Genomic DNA, 22,772 nt, shown 5'->3' with positions numbered 1-22,772 from the left:
CAGGGTACCGGCACACACATGGCACCCATACACACCATACATAAAAATTAAAAATCTAAGGAGGGGGAGTGTTCAACAACTAGGGTTGAATCATGATACTATAAAGATTGACTTTAACACGTGGATAAGACCTAACACAAAGATGCCCTTTTATTATGAACATATGCTTATTTTTCATTATTATTACTACTACTACTATTATTATTTTAAATGTCTATTGTTACAAACATCCTTTTTTAGGTTGCACCAAGCACGCATTGTTTCCAGGCCTGGGACCCACGTGCTCCTCCACGGTCGTCATGGCTACCTGCCCCGGAACCTTGGCGTGTAATGACGCTGGTTTCCGGCGGGAGTTTTAGAGTGACGAACAGTGTGGGGCCAAGCGACCATGAGAGGGCCGGAGCTCGGGCCCGAAACTAGCATGGAGGGGGACGTCCTGGACACCCTGGAGGCCCTGGGGTGAGTGTTCTCGCGGACCCCGCTTCCCGGGGCGGGGGATGGACACCGGCCCTGCGCGTGGCCGCTGCGGCTCGGGCGCGCGCCTCCCCGGCCCGGCGGTGCGGGGCCGTGCACAGGCCTCTCTGCGCTCCAGCTCACCGGGACCCAGTGAGCCGGCGGGACGAGGAGCGGCCGCGGCGAGGGCAGGCCGGGCTGGCGCGGGCCTGGGTCCTGCTGCCCTGCCCATCACGTTCACCCCGCAGCCGGCTGTCCCCCGGCCTCCGGGGCCCTGTGTGTGGACGTAGAACTCGCGCGCGCCGCACCGCACCGTACCGCACCGCAGTCGCCTCTGGACCGTTGTTGTCGCACACCACTCAATCTTTGGCTTCCTCCGGGCTCAGGAGGACTCACTCCAGCTTCTTAGATTGGGGACGGTCTTTAGTTGAGCGAGAGCTCCAACATTGAGCCTTCCCCGCTCCCCAATGCATGTTTGTGTGGTAGGCAGGGAGATAGGACAGTTTTCAGAGTGCTGTTAGCTGTTGCAGTTTATAATTCTGAGCGCTGGATGCTATGAGGAGGAGGATCCCAGCGGTGGCGGTGATGAGGCGATCTGCACGCGCAGTATTACTCTTTCCCATCCTGGTTTTCTTCACAGCCCTGCTCCTTTTCCACGTTTTGCCTTGTGAACTTTACCGAGCTCCCGGAAAACAGGTGTTGTGTCAGCTTTCTTCACTGATGGATTCCTGGCAACATACTAGAGTGGGGTCTGTCACAGGGAACAGTGACCGATTGGGTAAATGAATGAAGCAAAAGTTCAAAGGAGGGTGCATACATGTAAGCAAAGGGTCAAACGGTTGAGGAGGGTTGATAAACAAACCTCTGACCTCACGTTGGCGCCATCTACACAATCTCCTTACACGCAGCTTCTTTTTATGGAAACTGTTCCCAAAGAAGCTTGCAACCTGCCCCGTGCTGTGCTTTTGTTCCCTCAAACTTCATTGTCCTAGCAAGTGTCCCTTTTTGGTTTTTCGAGACAGGGTTTCTCTGTGTAGTTTTGGTGCCGGTCCTGGATCTCGCTCTGTAGACCAGGATGGCCTCGAACTCACAGAGATCCTCCTGGCTCTGTCTCCCGATTAAAGGCGTGCGCCACCAACTGCCCGGCTCACAACTGCCACTTTTATTGAACTCTGATAATGCATACTTTGCTATTACAGAGCAGAATAGAACCTTGCATTTACGTGATCTTGAGTAAAATGTTTGTTAAATGAAATAACAGAACCAGGGAATTCCAGGGCCATTTGTACTTCTGTGAAATTCTCTTACCTAGCCTGGGGATGTAATTATATACTAAGTTAAAGTAGCCGGAAATGTTTAGGCTCCAGTTTGACTCTCAGGTCTGACATTTGAAAATTTTGGGATCTTGTAAGTCGTTTATGAAATGGGAAGACATTGGTTTTTATCCTTCTTTGATTCCTTCAACTTATTGGTCCTACCATAGCGTTTAAGAAAGTGAAATTTGCTGCAGCATTGGCATTTGCTGAGGAACATTAGTTTACATTCAATATGAGAAGTAAAAGAGCTTGCACACTTTAGAACTGTTGGGTTTTTTTTTTTTTTTTTTTGGAATGGCCAAGGACAAGATTTTGAAATTTGAAAACTCCCTCTATAACGGTGAAATGTGGAAAATGTTACTGATTATATATGTTGTAATTGATCACTGTCTTTTCAGATCTTCATGAAGATTGTGAATAATGTATTTTCTATTGTGATGAAACCATTTAGTTTATCAGTGAAAGTGCTTTAGGTTGTCATGTACACTAAGGATTTAATAGAATGACTTAAATAGGAAAACTGTGAAGGCCAATACAGAGATGCAGCAATTACGAAAGAAAACCAGTTAGGAATCAGTTTCCTCTTCTATGAAATGAGTATCCTCACACAGATGATTTCATGCTTCTTTAGTTATAGTGGTCTCTGATTTTATGAACAGCCCAGTTCAGCTAGTTGGACTGGTTGTACAAGGCAACCATGCACATAGCTGATGAAAAGGTTCTGGTCTGGTGTACACTTCTGACTCCCCAGTCATTGTTTTCAGAGGTATAGGGTAATGTTGCAGATGTTACAGAGCTTCACAGTCTAGGGGAGGGCCACAGTTTAGTTCAAACATTTATGGAGCATGGCTTGTCTTGGACACTTTTCTGAGGAGTCAGTGGTGAGCAAAACAGACTGGTGCCTGGCTATATGGAGCTCACAGCTAAGTGCAAAGACACATGTGATTGTCCGTTTATACACTATAATAATAAGTGCTTCAGAGGAGAGAGCCGGCTGATATAACAGGAGGCTTATGGGGTTTATTTTTATTTTACTTTTTCTCCTCAAAGTCAATGTTTTGGTGATTTGATCAGTTTTTATTGAATCTCTTATTTGGGATTTCAATGAAAAATGACTTTTAACCATCTATGTATAACTTAGATAATCGCTTTATTGTAGAAATGAATGTAAGTGGGGAAATGAACGTTTACTCTCAAGTCTCAGTGAGAGGCTTTGTAAGGCCTGGAGTGGCATGTAGAAGAGCAGCCTTTAGCTGGTGCAGTGTCCCAGCCCCAGCTCTGCCTGGTCCTGGCTGCATCATCTGAGTTAGGCTATTTGTTTTATTTAGTTACAGATGTGGGCAGAGGTCAAGAGTTTATGGAGAGTGTTTGGGGTCACATCTGGGCTTAAATCTGAAAGCCATCTCTTATCTGTTGGTATTATAGAATTAGACTAATACAGACTTCAAAGCAGTGCTACAAAGGTTTAAGTGATTTATAAATATGCATGTCTAGGCCTGTGCCTGATTTGCTATTTAAATCTCATTAAGGCTTAATTTCTTTATCTGCAAAATGTAGATTTGAAAGTATTCTTCATGAAATACAACTCATTTTTGACTCAATAGGTAGTAAAAATACAAAAGTTTGGCAACTTTCGTGAGTTATGGGGGAGTGGGTATTATTGATACCTTGATGATAAAACTGCAGTAGAGACAATTTATGATTTATTATCAGTAACTGTTGGACTTATATACCTACTTTATACAGCTATATACTCAAGGTTGCATAACAAGTTCTCTGTAGAAAAGACTTACAAGAAGAAAAAACTTAAGAAGCCCTGCAGATGATATGTCTGCAGAAATGTCTGAAGTAAGTCTGTGTGTGTGTAAGGGAGCTTCCAAACAGCATGTAGCAGCTACCTTTTATCCCAAAGAGAAAAAGAAGTATGTTGATTTTTATGTTAAAAATAGTTGCAGGGCAGCCCCAAATTAATAAATATATTTAACTATGGGGTGGGAGTTGAGTAGAGGAGATAAGATTCAGATGGCAAGCTAGGATTGTGGGGGCACACACCTATAGTTCCAGCACTCAGGAGGCAGAGGTAGGAGGATTGAGAGTTGATCATCCTGGACTTCAGTGAGTTCAAAGCTAGCCTGACCTATCTATACACTGAGGCCCTGTTTAAAAACAGTAAGCTAGATTTGTGTGGATGTACCTCATTTTGTAAGGTAGACTTTAAACTATATGTTCTATATAATTATACAACAAAATTATAAATAAAAGTGAAATGAAAACAAAAAGATATTCCTGAAAATTAAAAAGCAAAACAGAACTGTGGTTATCAAACTGTTGATTAGATGAGTTGTCTGGGAATGAACTCATATTGTATTTTGAATTAAAGATACCTCCCTAGTAGAGAAATATCTGACTGGATTGTCAGGAAAGTAAGGAACATAAGGCTGATTGGTCATGTGAGTGTGTTCTACTAGCCAGAGAGAGCAATTTAAATCTCAGAGTGAAAACTGAGTAGTTTCTGCTACATTGAGTGTGCTAATGGCTGTGTGTGCATGATGCTGAAGAAAACCTTAGTTGCAGAAAGAGTAAGTATAGAAAACTGATATCTAATACGTTTGAAGTAATATATAAGGCATTTTGAAAATTTAGTGTCTTGGCTAATACAACTTGTGGAAATATTTTAAATAATAAAACTATGAAATAAATAATATAGGTTAAGATCTCATTTTTTTAGCTTTATTTTATACACTGGAAATTTGCATTTATGCCTTTTTCACTATAGTTCTTACTATTGAGACATACAAGGCTATTAAGACTGTTTGGTATTGTGTCATTTATAATATTTTAAATTGCTAGAAAAATGTCAAAGAGCCAAATACTAGTTACGTAGAGTAAGAATAATCAGTAAATTGTCAGCTGTTCCACTCTGCCCTGAAAGCAGCTGTGATCACAAATCAGTATAGTAAATGTCTATATTCTGATGAAGTGATGTCTGAAAATAGGCAGCAGGGTGGGGCAGAGGACTAGAGGCTTCGCTCCCCCCAGAGAAAGGAAGAGATTAAAAAAAAAAAGAGTCTAAAAGTAAGCAAGACAAATCAAGAGTTCTTTTTGCCCTTCCCTTTAGTCCCTCCAGCAACTGTCATATCCCACAACCCTCAAATTGATAGCCTCTTTTCTTTTATTATTGTTAGACATATCTCTCTCAATTTACACACTAATGTATAAATACATCCTGCTGAGTCCTTTTTTGTTTGTATACAGTTTCAGGGCTGACCACTTTGTATTGGATAACTAGTGAGGGTGTTCATCTCTGGGAGAGGCCAGTTCTCTCAGTAGTCACTCGTAGACTGCAGTTCTTAGTCTAGGGTGGGGCCCATGAGATTTTTTTTTCTCTTCTTCAAGCATGTCTGCTGGTATCTTCTGTTCAGGTCTTATTTATGCAACCATTTCTAAGAGAAGCAGAGTTTCCTGTATCCTGGCTCTCATACTCCATGTGCGCTCTCTTCCTTGATGCTGGTGAGCCATAGATACAGGAGTTCTGCTGCAGATGCACCTAGTCGGGCTGGGCTCCCCACAATCCAGTGCTCTCTGCATGTGTCCAGTTGTGGTTTTCTGTGATGATCTCCATTTGCGGTAGAGAGAAGCTCCATCTATCTGTGGGAATGAGGGTACGATTTAGAATGTAGTTAAGGAATTATGCTGGTCTAACAAATTGATACAGGTTCTCTTCTAAGACTGTGACCCAACAGGTCCCAGCTGGCTAAATTTTGAGTAGCAGGCATGCTTTCCTTCCTGTTGAGCAGGCCTTAAGTTCACTTAGATGGCTGGCTGTTGGTTACTGTAAACATGAGTTTGTACCTTATGGATATCTTGTCACGCTGGCCACTATTGTGGTTCTCAGGTGTTCAAGCAGGGTAGGACTATTGATTGCTTCCCTCCTTTGGCAGTTTGTTTGGTACTTTCTGATTCCATGGGAGCTGGATTGTAGGAAGGAGGCTTTGGATTAGATTCAGCTCAAATAATCCAAGCCCTGTGTCTTCAGTGTGTCTTCAGCAGTAGGGGCTTACTTTCAACCTCTGAGAGGTATCCAAAGGCAATAGCAACAGCCTATATTGTTTGGGAGTCATCTGGCCTCCCCTGGGGCTATGGATCTGAGCAGAGAGTTCTCAGTAGAAGAAATAAAAATGGTGAGGACATAACCCCCAAAATGTTCCTCATCCCTAGCAATTAGGGAAATGCAAATTAAAACAACTTTGAAACTTCATCACACTATGTTGGAATGGCTAATATCACAACAACTTTTCTTCATTTTTAAACTTTTGTTTCTTCCTTTACAGGTATAAGGGTCCCCTGTTAGAAGAGCAGGCACTTGCCAAGGCAGCAGAGGGTGGACTGTCTTCACCTGAGTTTTCAGAGCTCTGCGTCTGGTTAGGCTCACAAATAAAGTCCTTATGCAGCCTGGAAGAAAGCATCACTTCAGCCGGTACTGCCGCCCGTTCTACCCCTTCCTCTTCTAGGAAAGCAAACGACAGTGCAGAAGTCGTAGCTTTATCAGTAGTGCCACCACTACATGAGGAAAAATCATTGATGTGATGAACCTCAGTACTGGCTGTTAAAGTTTGGTTTCATTTGTATAATAATCCAAAGTTGGTTCTTAAATTTGCTCCAAAACTATAAGCCATCACAGCCTATCTGGAAAAGGTGGTGTGAGTTGGCTGTTTTATAAGCCATCACAGTCTATCTGGAAAAGGTGGTGTGAATTGGCTATTTTAAAAACTGGAGCTTTTCACTATGACTCATTTTGAATTTTTAGAAATATGTATACTCCTCAATTTCAATATTACTCTCAAGTCTTTGTCTTAGGACATAGATTCACATGGAAATATTGTGATTATAAACCTCTTAGTACCTTATACTGTTCTTTCAATTCATCGTCATCTGGTTACTGGGGTCTTCCTGTGTCTGGTAGAATTTCAGATAGTCTGATAAAATGAGAAATAAGTAATTATTGGGTATTCACTGACGAAAAAAGTAGCCATTTTTCCAAAGCTATTTTTTTTAAGTAATTGCTTTTTTTAATCATACATGACAAAATTAATTTTAAACAAAATAAAGTATCTACATTTAAAGCATGATACAGGTTCCTCCTAATTATATTAATGATAGCAGTGAAGCTAAATTCCATGATTACATTTATTATCTGAGTATAGAGAAGCAGTAGAATTGGACATTTGCCCTGGAACCAGTTAATAACTGTTGCTCTGATAATGCTTTTGAATATTCTGGTTGCTAACACTCAAAGTGTCTGGCTTATCTGATTTCATGAAGACACCATTTGAAGAGACTTATGAAAGATTTAAATGTAGAAATACTTCCAATCCTATGAGCATGTCCTTCATGTTCTTAAACTTAGATGTCACTTTCTGTGTCTATACATTGTGTGCTTGCTTTCACCCAAGCCTTGCAGTTACCTATCTAAAGATGAAAGTGAAAGTGAAAATACATAGATTAAATGTAAAATGGAAATCGACTGTGGTGAATTTTACAGCTGTGGATTATATGGTAAACGCTCAGTGAATACGTATGACTTCTTTTAAAGGGAGGGATGACCTAGAGAGCTTCCAGCTTGAGATAAGTGGATTTTTGAAAGAGATGGCCTGTCCGTACTCGGTCCTCGTATCAGGAGATATTAAAGAGCGCCTCACGAAGAAGGATGACTGCTTGAAGCTCCTGTGTAAGTTGTCTTCCCTAGGACATTTCAGCGCATGTGTTCAACGGTCCTTTGTTATTCCCAGATCAGAAGCTATACCCTTTGATCATTGAGACATCAGATAGCTTACACACTGAAAAGGCCTTTGTGTTGGACGAAAGGATTGTACTGTCTTAACGTTCTTTAAGATTTACTTATTTATTATGTATGCAGTGTTCTGCCTGCATGTATCCCTGCAGGCCAGAAGAGGGCACCAGATCTCATTACAGATGGTTGTGAGCCACCATGTGGTGTCTGGGAATTGAACTCAGGACCTCTGGAAGAGCAGTCAGTGCTCTTAACCTCTGAGCCATCTCTCCAGCCCAGTCTTACTTAATTTTTTAAATTCTTTGGGAAATTAAGCTGTTGTGAAGATCTCTACATCTTCTCTGTAGTGATGGGCACTGGTTGACTGTTTAGAAGCATTTCTTGATCACCTACTCTTAAACCAGGAACTGCCCTAGGCACTAGGATACATCACAGAGAATCAGATAAAATGTAGTTTATGCCTTCAAGTTCTTGAGTGAGGCTTGTTTTTGTCAGAGAGGTTTGGAGTATATATCAGTTTGTATTCCTACAGCTGCTCTAAGGGTCCCCCTTGGAACATGTATTTTGTTGAACTTTGTGCTATTTTGAGAATTCAGTGAACAGTGGCTATTTGTCATTCAAGTTTGAGGTGTTCTTTGCTGCTGTTCTCATTGGTTCTTTGTAAGTTAGTCTTCATTTTGATATTGTTACTACTTGTTTATGTAAATTAGTTCAGTTTTTTTTCAAGAAATTCTCATGTATGTATTAATGTTATTTTTCTATTTTTTTTTTGTTACAGTGTTTTTAAGTACAGAACTTCAAGCTTTACAGATATTACAGAAGAAGAAACATAAAAATTCTCAGTTAGATAAAAACAGTGAAATTTGCCAGGAAGTTCAAGCTGTGTGTGACGCCCTTGGAGTCCCCAAGTCAAACACTTCTGACATTCCACTCCTACTGAGCCAGGTGGAATCAAAGGTACTTTATAGATGTACATATCTACGTGCATATACACATATATATTTTATCAAAAAAGCAACTAAATGCTAACATGTCAATGCTGTATTCCAGTTGTGATATAGATGATCAATTTCAAGAGAAACTTGTCTTACTAGAGGTTTATATTGGTGATAGAGCCTCTGGCCTATCATATGGAAGGTCCTGGATTCCCTCCCAAGCACCAAAACAAAAATACTCCCCCAAAGTTTTGTGTGTAAGCTAAGCTTTTTATTCATATTTAATATACATATAATTTAATTTATAATATTCAAGAATCTTATCTTGATGAATGAGTCCTAAGGGTTTGCCAGAGTTTTCCATGATAAAAATCACTTTTCAAATTCAAGGATTGCTTTCCCAGCTATGGTTGTAATACGTTATAATGAAAGAAGTGGCTGTTTTGCAAGGTGAAGGACACTTCACCTCCTCACACCCCGTGGGATGTTCACAGTCTGCTTTCTTTGGCAGTGAGCAAGCATATCTTCTTGATTATTTAGTAAGTGTGTATTGTTGTGTGGCAAATGAATAAACAAGTACACTGAGAGGGCAGTTAAAAGCAACTGTGATCTTGTGCCTCCTGCATTTTCCTTACCATGTCATCTGGGCCGTCTACCTAATACCTCCTGTGACATTCAGTCCCTCTCAGAAGTGAACATGTCTGTGTTTTATTTTTGCTACATATGATGTTCCTACAGGATACTTTGTTATGATTATAAAAGATACTTTTTACTTTCTAACTTAAACTGTTCACTAATGTGACAGCAAATCCATGTCATTTACTGTTCTGAATATTTACATGTTGTGATAATGGGTGTTTTTATTGCTTGCAACCTCCATAGGAAGAAACTGAGGTTCTGTTTTGCAGTGTGGTAGATCTGATGTTTGAGTGTAACAGGTCTTTCTCTTTGTCCTGCCAGCCAGCTCCCGAATAATGACACAGAGACTTAAAATTAATTATGAAAGCATGGCTGTAGCTTAGGTTTATTTGATCTAGCTCTTTTAACTTAAATTAACCCATTTCTAGTCATCTGTGTTTTGCTTCTTCCATGTCTCCTGGCATCTCTGGGGCACCTAGATTAATCTCCACTTCCTCTCTCTTTGCCCGGAAGTCCTCCTATACCTTCTGCCTAGCTATTGGCTGTTCAGCTCTTTATTAAACCAATCACAGCAGCATATCTTCACACAGTGTACTAATATCCCACAATATTTGAGTGTAGGCAGTCAGCTCTCAGAGCTGCTACTCTTGGCTCAGTCTTTAACAATTTTTTTTTTTACATCTAATTGCATTTTAGAAATCTAAGAAATTATAAATGTATGTACATTTAGCCAGGCGGTGGTGGCACATGCCTTTAATCCCCGTGTTTGGGAGGCAGAGGCAGGCGGATCTCTGTGAGTTCAAGGCCAGCCTGGTCTACAAAGCGAGTTCCAGGAAAGGTGCAAAGCTACACAGAGAAACCCTGTCTTGGAAAAACCAAAACCCAAAACAAAACAAAACAAATGTATGTACATTTAGTGTCCTCTTGAGTGAGAGATCATAGCTGACCCCTAGTTGTTAAGATATGTAAAGTAACCCTATAGGTAGTTACGGTGTTTGGGAAACTTACGGAAACAGCATGTTTTAAGAAAATAAATGAACTTAGAAATCATGCCACATCCTGTGCACTAACTGTGTGGTCAGAAGAAGTAGACTGCTCTGAAGATGAGCAGGTTTATGATTTGGGGCAGTGCTGCACAGACTCCTTCTGAGCTAGTGCTTAAGTATAACTATAAGATCCAGTCTGCATTTCAAAATCTACCCATATTAAATGTACGTTAGTCTATTTTCTATGTTGTATAGCTATTATTACAATTATTGACTAACTTTAGATCATTCTTAACAAAACCCCTGTACCTGTTTATAGTCATTTCTTATTATCATCCCAGTTTTTAAGGTGCTTGTGAATTTTTTTTGTTTGAATTTGTTTTATATTCATTTACTTTGTTTTCCCTGCATGCATGTATGTGCGCCATGTGCATGCTGTTGGATCCGTGGAACTGGGGTTACAGATGATTGTGAGCTACCATATGGTTGCTGGTCATCGAGCCCAGGTCCTCTGAAAGAGCAGTGAGTGCTCTTAATCATTGAGCTGTCTCTTCAGCCTGATTTTGAATTCTTAAAGAAATATTACTGCTTATTTGCTGTGATTATTTGTATAATAAGACACCAAACCACTCTCTAGTTAGGAGGGCAAGCCTAACTTAGAATTTACTCTGCATTCAATTTTTTCAGGCTAAATTACTAGTATTGGAATGACCTGTGATGATACTAAAGCAAAAGTCATTGTCTAATATCCTGTTTTCAAAATAAAAAAGATACCCTAACTCAGTGTAAAAGTAATTACAATGTCTGTGTCAGGACTGACATCTCATGTTGTCTTGTGGAACAGTAAAATCAGAATAAGTACAAATTATGGTATTTATCAAGGAGAAAAAATTGACAAACTTGTTAGATGTCACTGTTTCTCACCTGAGAGTTTAGCAGGAAGTAAAGAGTGCCGTCTTGAGAGGAAATCCCACAATGATTGTGCACACACTATTTTAACTTGGCCTCTATACACTTTCTGACTCTGGCACAGATGCTGTGTATTCAAATGGATGTAACTGGCATTTTTTGTGCATGGGGTATTAGCACCATGACCCTCTTTCCTGCTGGGTGAAGGTGTGCCTTAGTGGTTTCACTTTTTTTTTTTTTTTTTTTTTTTTTTGGTTTTTTGAGACAGGGTTTCTCTGTGTAGCTTTGCGCCTTTCCTGGAACTCTCTTTGGAGACCAGGCTGGCCTCGAACTAACAGAGATCCGCCTGGCTCTGCCTCCCGAGTGCTGGGATTAAAGGCGTGCGCCACCACCGCCCGGCTGCCTTAGTGGTTTCACTTTAGCATGTTTATTATTTACTGTTCAAAACAGCACATCAAATAAGAATAAGATGGTTTTTAAATTTTATATATATATATATATATATATATATATATATATTTTTTTTTTTTTTTAAATAATCTTTCATATTTACTTTTAGGTGAAGGATATTCTCTCTAAAGTCCAGAAAAACCATGTGGGAAAACCACTGCTAAAGGTTGATTTAAGTTCAGAACAGGCAGTAAGTATTCCTTTTACTAATTCTATAAATAAATTAAGGCATGACTGTACTGGTTCATTTTTAACGTCTGTTACTGTAAGGAACTACTTGAGGTAGGCTACTGTTGGCCTAGCTCCCAGCTTTAAAGAGTCAAGTTAAACTGCAAGGTGCCAGCTCTGACAAGGGACGCTTTGGCTGTCACTTCCTGGTGGGTGGCAAGGCTGGTGTGTGTGTGTGCACAAAGAAGATGCCGGATGAAAAGTCATGGGGCTGGCGTCCCTAAGTCCCTTTCAGGGTCATCCCTAGAGTGGACCTAAACTTCTCCCGGGCCCCATTTCACACAGGACTCTTTCCTAGTCCCTCTGCACCTTCAGACCAGACTCCAACACAGGAACCTTTGACGGGACGACCAACATCCAGTCCTTTGCACTGGTTTCCTTCTGAATGGACATTTAGTATTCTAGAGAATTAGACAGATATTCTAGAGTAATCTATCATAACACTTTAATCGAGTTAGTGACTTAAAATATCTACCTATCCACGAATATTTATAGTGGCTAATATATTAGCAGAGCTGGGATTTGAAAAGGGGAGTTTGTGAGGCCAGCAAGACGGGCAGTTATTGGTATATTATTTCCTTCATGTGCACTGCTTAGTAAATTGATGTTTTACTTAAATAAATATACCTAATGAAAGATAAGCTTTCTAAATAGCTTCTGAACACTGTAAATGTTTTATAATTGTTATTTAAATATTTTTCATAGTCTCATAGGATCGTAAAATGATCATTAAGTACAGTAGTATTTAAAGTACAATGATTTTCAAATTTCTTCTCTGAGCAAAATCAAAGAACCTGATCTTGTGGTTTCATCCCCAAATTCTCTAGGAAAAACTGGAAAGAATTAATGATGCTCTTTCCTGTGAATATGAATGCCGCCGGCGGATGTTAATGAAGCGATTGGATGTGACCGTGCAGTCCTTTGGGTGGTCGGATAGAGCAAAGGTGAGGCTGCTTTCCCGCTGGTGTCCTGTAGGTGGCAGTGTGGGGCAGCTCCTGCTGCTCTCTGCCCTTAGCACCTAGGCCCTTGGGTGCTTGAACTCTCTTATGGGCCACACGTCTAGCTGACCTCTCCTCTTACATGTAAGGATTATAGTCTCCTACAGGTCATGTTTGCTGAGGACAGTTTTCTCCTGACTTTCATCTTTGATTTTAACTTGCACGGTTTGATTTATTTTAGTACAAAAGGAGTATTTCTGTGAGCTGACTGAGGTAGAGGTAGTGAGTAACTGATGAAGGGAACAGTATAGAAATAGGTTTAGGTAGTACTGATGCTGGAATAGGTTTCTTGAGATTCTTAGGCTGGCTGATTGTGGCATGTCTTCTCATTGAAAGGAGCTGTGGGATGGAGCCATTCCCAACTAGAGGCTTTCCAGATAGCTTGGTGCCTTTCCTCTTTCCCTAGTGCCAGTGTGGGGGTCTCTCTGCTCCTCCCTCATCATAGTGTAAGCACTTTCCAAACAGTAAATAGGGGCAATCGCAGGACTGTCCTTCTTCCAAGGACTGCTGTCTTGGGCTCTGTGACGTCCCATGTATGATGATCATTGATTGCCCTGTTCGTCCAGCAGTTTTAGTCGATACCCTTCAGAGGGTGAATCTGCTGTCGGTTATTCAACTTTGACCACAAGTGGCGTTCTGATATTACATTGCTATTATTATTTGGTGCAATTGAGCAGTTCTTCCTGTGTTATGTTACTTGGTGTCTCATACCACTGTGGTTTGATGTCCCTCAAGGTTCATATTCTAGAAACTGGTTCCACCACGGCGGTCAGTGGAGTCTAGTGGAAGACAGGCCGTCCGCCCTCCTGAGTGCTCTGCCCTGGCCTTGAGGTTTGGTCTTACAGGAGTGAATTAGTGCTTGTTTAGAGTGCAGCTCTCATGGACCTGACCCCTCTGTAACAGTCTGTTTTCTTTCCATGTCTTCTCTCTAGTTCATTAATTCTCCTCTGATCTTTGTTATTCCTTGCCTTCTGCAGGACTTGGGACTGGCTCTGCTTGCTTTTCAGGAGGCTGGAGATGCACCGTTGTTAGGTTGCTGATTTGATACCTTTCAGATTTCTTATTGTGAGAGGACTGCCTTCTTAGAGCCCCAGGGGTTCTGAGAAGTTGTGGTCTCATTGTCACTTGTCACTAGGAATTCTAAATCTCCCTGTATTTCTTAGATGATCCACTGCGACTCAAAATGTATTGTTTAGTCTCCAAATATTTTTGTGGTTTCTCTTGTTGATTTCTAATTTTATTCCACTGTGTTCTAATAGGATATAAAGGATTATCTCTCTCTTGCTTTTTTATGTTTTCTTTTGTATTTGTTGAGACTTGGATTTGTGTCCTATGATAGGTTTGATTTTGGAAAAGGTTCTATCTATTGGTGAAAAAAAATATTCCTTGTCTGTTAGGTGGAATATTCTGTATATATTTGTTATATCTAGTTGATCCTTGTTTGTTAAGTGAGATATTCTTTATATATCTGTTACGTCTAGTTGATCCATACTGAAATTTTAGATCTGAATATCTTCACTTGCTTTCTGTTTGGAAGCTCTATCTACATACAAGAGTGGAATATAGAAGCCCCCCACCCCCATTATTGTGTCAGGACTTATGTGGCCTTTTATGCCTTTTGGTGTTTGTTTGTATGAAATTAGGGGCACCAATATATTCAGTGCATAAATATTTATAATTATTATATCTTCTTGACAAATTGTTCACTTTATTAATATGTAATGTCTTTTTTTTATGTCTTTTAATTCGTCTTGGTTTGTTTTGTGGACTATGTTTACACTGTAAAGATGTGTGTCTGCCTAAGGTACCTTCTAATTGCTTTAATAAAGAGCTAAATGGCTTATAGCTAGGCAGGAGAGAATAGGTGGAACTTCCAGGGAGAGAGAGGACTCTGAGAAGAAGAGGTGGGGATGGCAGTGAGGCTCTGAAGAAGTTGGACATACGGCACAGAGCAGAGGTGACCGAGCCATGTGGCAGAATGTAGATTAACAGAGACGGGTTAAGTTCTAAGAGCTAGTTGGAAAAAGCCTAAACTAAGGCCAAGTTTTCATAATCAATAGTCTCTGTTATTATTTGTAGGCTGGTGGTCCCACTACAGGTTTGAAGTTTACTTTATCTGATATAAGGATAACTATGCCTGCTTATTTACAGTTTCCATTTGCTTGGGAATTTGTTTTCTATTTTCATTTATTTGCTGGCTAAGTATAGTTGGAGATAATATAGAGTTGTTTCTTCTTTTTGAATCCAGTCTGTTAGTCTGTATCTTTTTAGTGGTGAATTTACATTTTAGGTTATTATAGACAGGGACTTATATTTCCTATACATATTCTTGGTGATGTTCTGTTTTGCTGAATTATTGGTATTTCTTTTTCTCCTGAATTAGTTTTGAGGGTTTGCTGAGTTGCTGTGTTGGGTATGGTTGTTTCTTTCCCAGCTCTAGTTTGTTTATCTGAACTTCTCATGGAATGGGTACACTTTCATGTATTCATGTTAAGGAGACAGGCAGACTGCCTGCCTGCCTGCCTCCCTCTCTCCCTCTCTCCCTTCCTCCCTCCCTTCCTCCCTCCCTTCCTATAAAGAACTCTATTAAGAGTTTTCTACAATACTGGGTTGTTTGTTGTGAATTGCCTTGATTTGTATGAAATATCCTTATTTTTCCACCAATCTTGGAAGCTAGCTTCGCTAGGTAGAGCATTCCTGGTTCACAGTTGTTTACTTTCAGAGCTTGCAATATTTCGTCCCAAGCTCTTCTGGCCTTTATGGTTGCTGATGGAAAGTCTGGAGTAATTCTTCTGTGTCTGCCTTTGTGTGTGAGTTGATGTTTTCCTGTGCTTTTGTGGTTATTTCTCTATATTGTATTTGACATTCTGACTGTGACCTGTTGTGGGGAGTTTCATCTTTGGTCATATCTGGAGTTCTATATGCCTTTTGTGTTTGAATACTGTTTTTTTCTCTAAGTTTGGAAAGTTTTTCTGATATTTTCAATAAATTGTCTGTGTGTTCCATTTCATTTTAACTCTGAACTTCTACACCAGACTTTTTGGAAATTTCATTCATGATCCTTAAATGTTTTCCTCCTTATATGTCTGTTTATGTTTTTGTCTCAGCCTTGTCCTCTTTCCTTGAACCATGTTCTGCTGTGTGGTCTTATCTATTAATGATGCTTCCAGATGTAGCTTTTATTTGATTAACCATCCCCAAGTATTTGTCGATTTTTTTTCAGTGTTTCAATCTTCTTGATAAATTTTTCCTTCATAATTTGGACATCTGCCTCTAATTTTACAGACTGTCATTCATTTTAGAGACTGTCTTGTTGAAATCTTGGATAGATTTCCTTACTTTGTCCATGTTTCTTTGGACCTTTCTTTGATTATTAATTCTTTGAAAAGTCTTGAATTATTTCTCAGATATTCAGTTATCTATCTCTGTAGCTTTGGATTACCTCATAGGTGTGTTGGTTGGATGGAGATGGGTCATGCATGATAGCTGTGTCATAGTTCTTGTGTTTGTATGTTGCATTTTGTCCATCTGTTGAAGTGGGCTTTTCTTTAAGTTTTGACTTCCTCTTCCTCCAGTCCATTTGAATGTGTTATATTCTGTGAGTCTTCCTAGAGCAGTGGTTCTCAACCTTCCTAATGCTGTGACCCTTTAATACACTTGCTCATGGTGTGGTGACCCCCAACCATAAAATTATTTTTGTTGCTACTTCATCAAGGATATCTGATATGTGACACCCACCACCACCACCACCACCACCACCACCACCACCACCACCACCACCACCACCCGCCTCCGAAAGGGTGGGAAAGGGTTGTTTAACCCCGAAAGGGGTTGAGATCCACAGTTTGAGAACTGCTGTCCTAGAGGGATGTATCTGTGAGTTGTGAGTTCAGCTATGGGGACTGGAGAAACTTGGTGTTGATTGTCAAATGGAAGCTCTGACATGATTTCCATCTTGGCTGTACACCACAGGACCAAGGGTGGAGCTGCACACTAAGCCTAGAGACTACCATAGAGAGTCAAAGCTTTGGTCTGCCTTGGAGTCTATGAGCCCACTAGGTCAGGACAGCGAATGTCAGACTCACTGAAGTCTGTACTGTTTGGGGGCTGTGGCTGGAGTACAGGTCTGGGGTAAGCTCTGGAACCACACAAGTATTGGCTTTCAGCTCTGGTGAGCATTGCAGAACTTAAAACCTCATAACCACACTGACCTTAGAGACTACTGGAGCCAAAGCTCAAACCCTCCATGGGTCTCTGAGGCTGCTGCAGCTGGAAATGTGGTCCCATGGTGCTTCTGGATCCCTTTGGAGCATCTTTCCCAGGTACTCTCTGGACCCACTGGAGCAGAAGGCCTGTACCTGTGATATTTTCTGATCCCTTGGGAGCTAGAAGTCTGGGTGCACAGTACTCTCTGGATCCTCAGGAGTAAGGAGCTCTGTCTTTTTGAAGATTGTATTAAATTTACCATATGATGCTACAATTTGCTTAACTCTAATTTTATACCTTTCCCTATATTATTTAACATCAGCAATTTTTATAACTTTCATAATTTACTGTAAATTTCAATGTATTATGGTGGATTCCTAAAATATTTACCACATGAAAGGTTATTAGTTTTGATACTTGAAGCTTCTGTATATGGGTTGTCATGTCTCACTTTATCTTCTGGAGGTATCACCAACTTTCTTGCTAACTTGATAGATAAAAAGATTAGCTTCTTTACTAGTTGGTTTCTTCTTATCAGGAAAATTGTTTTCCATAGGTGCATTAGTCATTTGAATTTCCTGTTTTCTATTTGTGTCATGATGCTGTTTCCTGTGTCTTCCTGGTTTCCTTTTGATTGAACTTTTTTGTTAAGAAAGTTCACATATCACTTTAAGAATGTTTCCTCAATTTTCTGATGATTCTATTTTAAACCCTTTGATGTATAATATATGGAAACTTTAACCTGTACAATTTTAAAATTTTAAGGTTTTAAATTTTAAGATAAAACTAGACAACTCTGCTCTCTGGGATGTCTTTGGTGAATGTGTGTCCCACCACTGATGTCATCACTGATGTCCTGCTGAGTGTCCATCATCTCATGTCACACCATGGAAAAGAATCTTTCCTTTTTGCTCAGTAATCTGTGATGTTTCTCAGATTATTTTTACATTCATTTATTTATGAGACTCTAAATATCCATTTTCTGTCTTGCTTCATTAATCTTTTTTCCTTCCAAGTTTTAGTTAATCAGAGAGAGAGGTAAGGCAGTGGATGTCCTGTGTGCTGTGGCCAAGGTGCTTTTCCTGCATTAGCGTGTGGTAACATCTGGGATTTCTCACTGTGACTTAGAGACTTCAGTTCTCTCTCTCCCTCCCTCCTTCCCTCCGTCCCTCCCTCCCTCCGTCCCTCCCTCCCTCTGTCCCTTTGTCCCTTTGTCCCTCCCTCCCTCCTTCCCTCATGGATTCATCCATCCCTCTTATTTCCGTAACTTAAGAAAGCTGCAGATGGGGTGATAAAACAAACGATTCTGGAAGGGCATTTTGAGGATTAATAACTCGTAAGTTGAAAGCAGTGTAGTGCATTTAATAAGTGTAAATGTTAGCTTTAAAAATGATAAATTCAGCTGGGTGTGGTAGCTCACGCTTTTAATCCTGGCACTCAGGAGGCAGAGACAGGTGGATCTTTGTGGGTTTGAGGCCAGCCTGATCTATAGAGCAAGTTCTAGGACAGCCAGGGCTACACAAAGAAACCCTGCTTGAAAAAAAATAAAAACAAAGAAACAAAAAGATAAATTCATATTACTTATTATTAGTATATGGTAGAACTCCTCTTTAAAAATATTTAAGTCATTCTTCCATACTTAAGTTCTGGATTAATGTTATATTTTTATTTTTTTATATTCTTAAAACCACCCCCAATAGGCTACAGTTGCTCTGAATGTGTAAGTTAAACTGAAGGAAACTGACAACAGCCAGCATCCCCATCCAGACATTTGATAGTCCTCACCATTTCTTCAAGTTTGGCTTTTGTTTCTGCAAGATTTATTACCTGTTTGTATTGTGTTAACATAAATCGTATTATTTTGTTCTATTTATCTGTGTTATTTCTTTCTATTTATTTGACTACATACATTGCATCAGGTATTGGATGCTTTCTCTCTTCTCTATTTCTCTGCTTGTATATTGTAAATTTTCTTCTTTCTAAAGATTGTGATCGCTACTGCTTTTCATTTGGATTCACTTCTGCTAATTTCCCCCTTCTCACCATCACTTAGGCAAAAACAGATAACATAGCAAGAATTTACCAGCCCAAGCGGTATGCTTTATCGCCCAAGACAACAGTCACGTTGGCACATCTGCTTGCTGCCCGGGAAGATCTGTCTAAGATCATCAGGACAAGCAGTGGCATCAGCCGGGAGAAGACGGTGTGCGCCATTAATAAGGTCAGTTTTTCTCTCAGCTTGGTGGAGAATGAGTTACAACTTTCTGCTTTGCTATTTTTACAGGTTTTAGTCCATTTTTTTTGTTCATGTCCTGATGGATGAGAAAAGAGTGGCAGAGGGCGTACATCCATCTAGTTTAATTATCACTTGTGTGTGCCTTTCAGGTTTTGTAGTCATGAAATAAATCAAAGCTTTCTGAAGTAGAGAAGTTGAGAAGTGCTTTTCCCAGTAGCCTTATCAAGTATTTGCTTTATCTATTTGATTTATTTGATTAAAATCTCTTTAGCATCTGTTTCAACCCTTATGACAGTGGTCTGCATGAAGTTCAGGACTTCTGTGATTTTGACTGTGTAATGGCGGAACCCTACAGACGAATTCAGAATGTCACCGTCAGCTTGAGTAGAAAGTTTTCTGTATCTAGAGGGTCCACAGGCGATTATATGACTAAAGAAAAAGAAAATCAAAAGCAGTGATGCAGGTAGTTGATTTGAGACAGGATTCCTGGCCAGAGGCCTTAGGTTTCCCCTTCCCCTCCCCTCCTGCATACTAGGTAAGTGCTCTACCAAACCCACATTGCTGTCCCTCAGGATGGTTGTTTAAAGTCAGTCTTTTCTGAGTTTTTACTCATAGCTTGGTCATTTGAGGGAGAGCTTGGGAGCTGTTTGAGGGCAGCATCTCTATGTATTTAGCCGAAGTTTTGTGAGAATAACAGCTAAGAAAGTTTGTTGGTAGTGGTGGTGGTGGTGGTGGTATGTATGTATGTGTGTGTGTATGTATGTATGATTTGGTAATTAGGACTTTATTGCTGTGAGTTAAAGATTCTTATATGTGGGAATTTGTTGCATAGTGAGAATGTATTATTATTATTATTATTATTATTATTATTATTACTAGCAGTAACAGTGGTAGTAGTAGTCATCGTACTAGTGTTACTGTGTAACCCTGGCTGACCTGGAACTCACTATGCAGACCAGGCTGACCTTGAACTCATAGAGAATGGCCTGCTTCTGGTTCCCACGTACTGGAATGAAAAGCATATGCCATCATATTTAGGACATAACTTCTTCTGTGCATTTAAATAATTTTTTAAATTTATGATATAATTATATCAACCCCCTTACCTTTCCTCCCCCCAATCCTCCCATGCAACACCCCCACACACACCCCTCCATTGCTTAGACCCTTGCGCCTCGTCTCTCTCTCCAATTCCTGGCCTCTTTTTCTGTGGGTTTCTTTAGAAGTGACATTGCAATCTATCTGATTCTTTGGCTGCTTTGCTTGAGGGGTGAATGTTTTTGCCTTGTCTCCTTGAAACTGTTGGAGTCCCCTTGGCTGTGCCAGGGCTGTGGCAGAGGTTGACACCCTCCATAGTTACCTGTGATTTTTCACCCTGTCATAAGTGTGCAATGTAGCTTATGTCTGCAGAAGGGTGGGAACTATCCTTCCAAGTGTTGCTGAAAGCATGGCTGAGGAAATTGGTGTTTGTGTGCATGCTCTCTCTCTAAGGGTTTACTAGTCCTCATTCAAAATACTTGGAAAGAAATGCTTGTGTTTTAAATGACATTTAATAAAGATTTAAATTGTAATTTTTAAAAATATAGATTTAAAAATATATTTATTTATTTCAAATAACCACATAATGATCTTAGGATGAGACCAGTGTTAAAACACAGAATTTGTTTTGTGTATACCTTATACACATAGTTTGGAGGTAATTTTGTGCCATATTTTTTGTGTGCCTGTGCTTCTACTATGCAGACATTTCATGCCTTGGATTTAGAGTTAGGTTGTCTGTGCTATAACAGTATAGTAAGTGCATTACTGATCTTAAGTTTCTCCAGAGAAAGGAGAAGATCAGAAGAATCCTCTCTCTGTCACTTGTTATGTGACAAACTTTGTCTGGGAGACTCTCCCCAGATTTGGAGCCCAGGCAGATCAAAATATAGATACCATCAGTGTCTAGCCAGTGAGTTCTATTGGCGTTACTTACAGGAATATGGGTGAGGGGTTACTTATAGGAGCAGAAATACCTCAGCCAGCTACATCACTGCAGCCCACCCCGGCATGGTGACGGCTCACAAAAGATGGGAACCTGGAGCACGCTGCACAGCCTGCAGGCAGCTCACCAGGTGGTGGGCGCCGTTTGAGCCCCTTCCAGCACTTAGTCTTCATTTCTTCATGCAGTGTTGCTGGTCTCAGCTTCTTCCGGGCAGCGGGCCTTCTCAGAATGTTCTGTGTAGCTCCGCTGCTCTGAGAGAGAGGCTCAGTGTTCTGTTCTGTTTACATAGTGAATCTGGTCAGTTTTAGGGACTTCCTGAACTATTTTGAGTTGCTTACTTCCTGTGTTAATGAGCTTCCTGCAGGATGGAGTGCTTTCCTCTGGGAGGAAACGGCTACAAAACTGTTATAACGTGGGATTGCTGTTACATTCAAAGGGAGCTGCATGTTAGGTAGTTTTGTACACTGATGGACTAAAGGCATTGAGGAGTACAGACTTCCTGGCTGACCCATTGCCAGATCAGCCCTTGTGGAAGCTGACTAACAGAGGTTATATAGTTTTGTCTTAGAAACATTTTACTAAAATAGTTCTTAATGTGACAGATATCATGTTTGCCATAAATTTTGCTAAACAAATTTAAATGAGAGAAAAGTAACAAGACTTCAACTGTAGGGAATACTGCTTTAGTTTGTTTAGAAATAATACTGTACTCCTAGGAATTTGTTAAACATTGCACATATTTTCAGTATTAATTCATTCCATGTTCAACCTTTTTATGTTCAAAGATTTGGCTTTATTTAGAAATAATAACTTTAATATCATCTGAAACATTTATGTAAATTTTAACTTTGAAAAATAGAAACTTAATGAAAACTCTTTTTTCACACAGGTGCTTATGGGAAGGGTACCTGACAGGGGAGGACGGCCGAACGAAATTGAACCACCACCCCCTGAAATGCCCCCTTGGCAGAAGAGACAGGAAGGCGGAGGGAGGGGTGGATGGGGTGGTGGAGGTGGAGGTGGTGGCAGAGGAGGTGGTGGGGTGGAAGAGGTGGATGGGGTGGTGGAGGAGGATGGGGAGGGGGTGGAGGTGGGGAGGGTGGGGAGGAGGTGGGGGAGGAGGGGGTGGTAGAGGAGGTTTCCAAGGCAGGGGAGATTATGGTGGCAGGGGAGATTACGGTGGAAGAGGGGGCTATGGTGGGAGAGGGGGCTATGGTGGGCGAGGTTATGGAGATCCATATGGAGGGGGAGGTGGTGGTGGTGGGTATAGGAGATACTAAAACTGCGGGGTTAGAGGGCACTGCTTCTCACTAGATATAATGTAGAGATAGTGTTCCGAGGAACATACTTGAATGTCACCCTGAGGGAGACCGTGGTAGCGTCTCTAAGGATGGCATTCTTGAATACAGAAGGCCATTTTATACTACCAGGTGATCCTGCAACATGTTTTCCATATTCTCTGTACTCAAGCATGCTGTGTCTTTTTAAAAAGTAAAAAAATGAGAAAAAAACCCCAAAAACTATTTTTAAAAATGTAAATATTTATTACCAGCAACTTGGAAAATGGAATGTATTTTATTGTCATGATTGAATTTAGACTGTAAACTGGTATTTTGTTCAGGATTGAGACACACTAATGAC

At 40.5% G+C, this 22,772-nt stretch overlaps 1 protein-coding gene across 1 annotated transcript; it reads left to right on the top strand.

Annotated features, from left to right (window-relative positions):
* The first annotated feature begins 342 nt into the window (after positions 1–342).
* Positions 343–22,766, top strand: LOC114705918 (protein FAM98B). Its single transcript, XM_028888080.2, is given in 10 exon segments — positions 343–459; positions 6,101–6,246; positions 7,363–7,497; positions 8,339–8,517; positions 11,589–11,669; positions 12,535–12,651; positions 18,965–19,132; positions 22,021–22,168; positions 22,171–22,223; positions 22,226–22,766. Coding segments are annotated over 10 exon segments (1,284 nt in total). The 5' UTR covers positions 343–388; the 3' UTR covers positions 22,412–22,766.
* Positions 22,767–22,772: the final 6 nt, after the last annotated feature.

Source organism: Peromyscus leucopus, chromosome 4, assembly GCF_004664715.2.
Source record: "Peromyscus leucopus breed LL Stock chromosome 4, UCI_PerLeu_2.1, whole genome shotgun sequence".
NCBI lineage: Eukaryota > Metazoa > Chordata > Mammalia > Rodentia > Cricetidae > Peromyscus > Peromyscus leucopus.
This window is presented reverse-complemented; position numbering and strand designations above follow the sequence as displayed.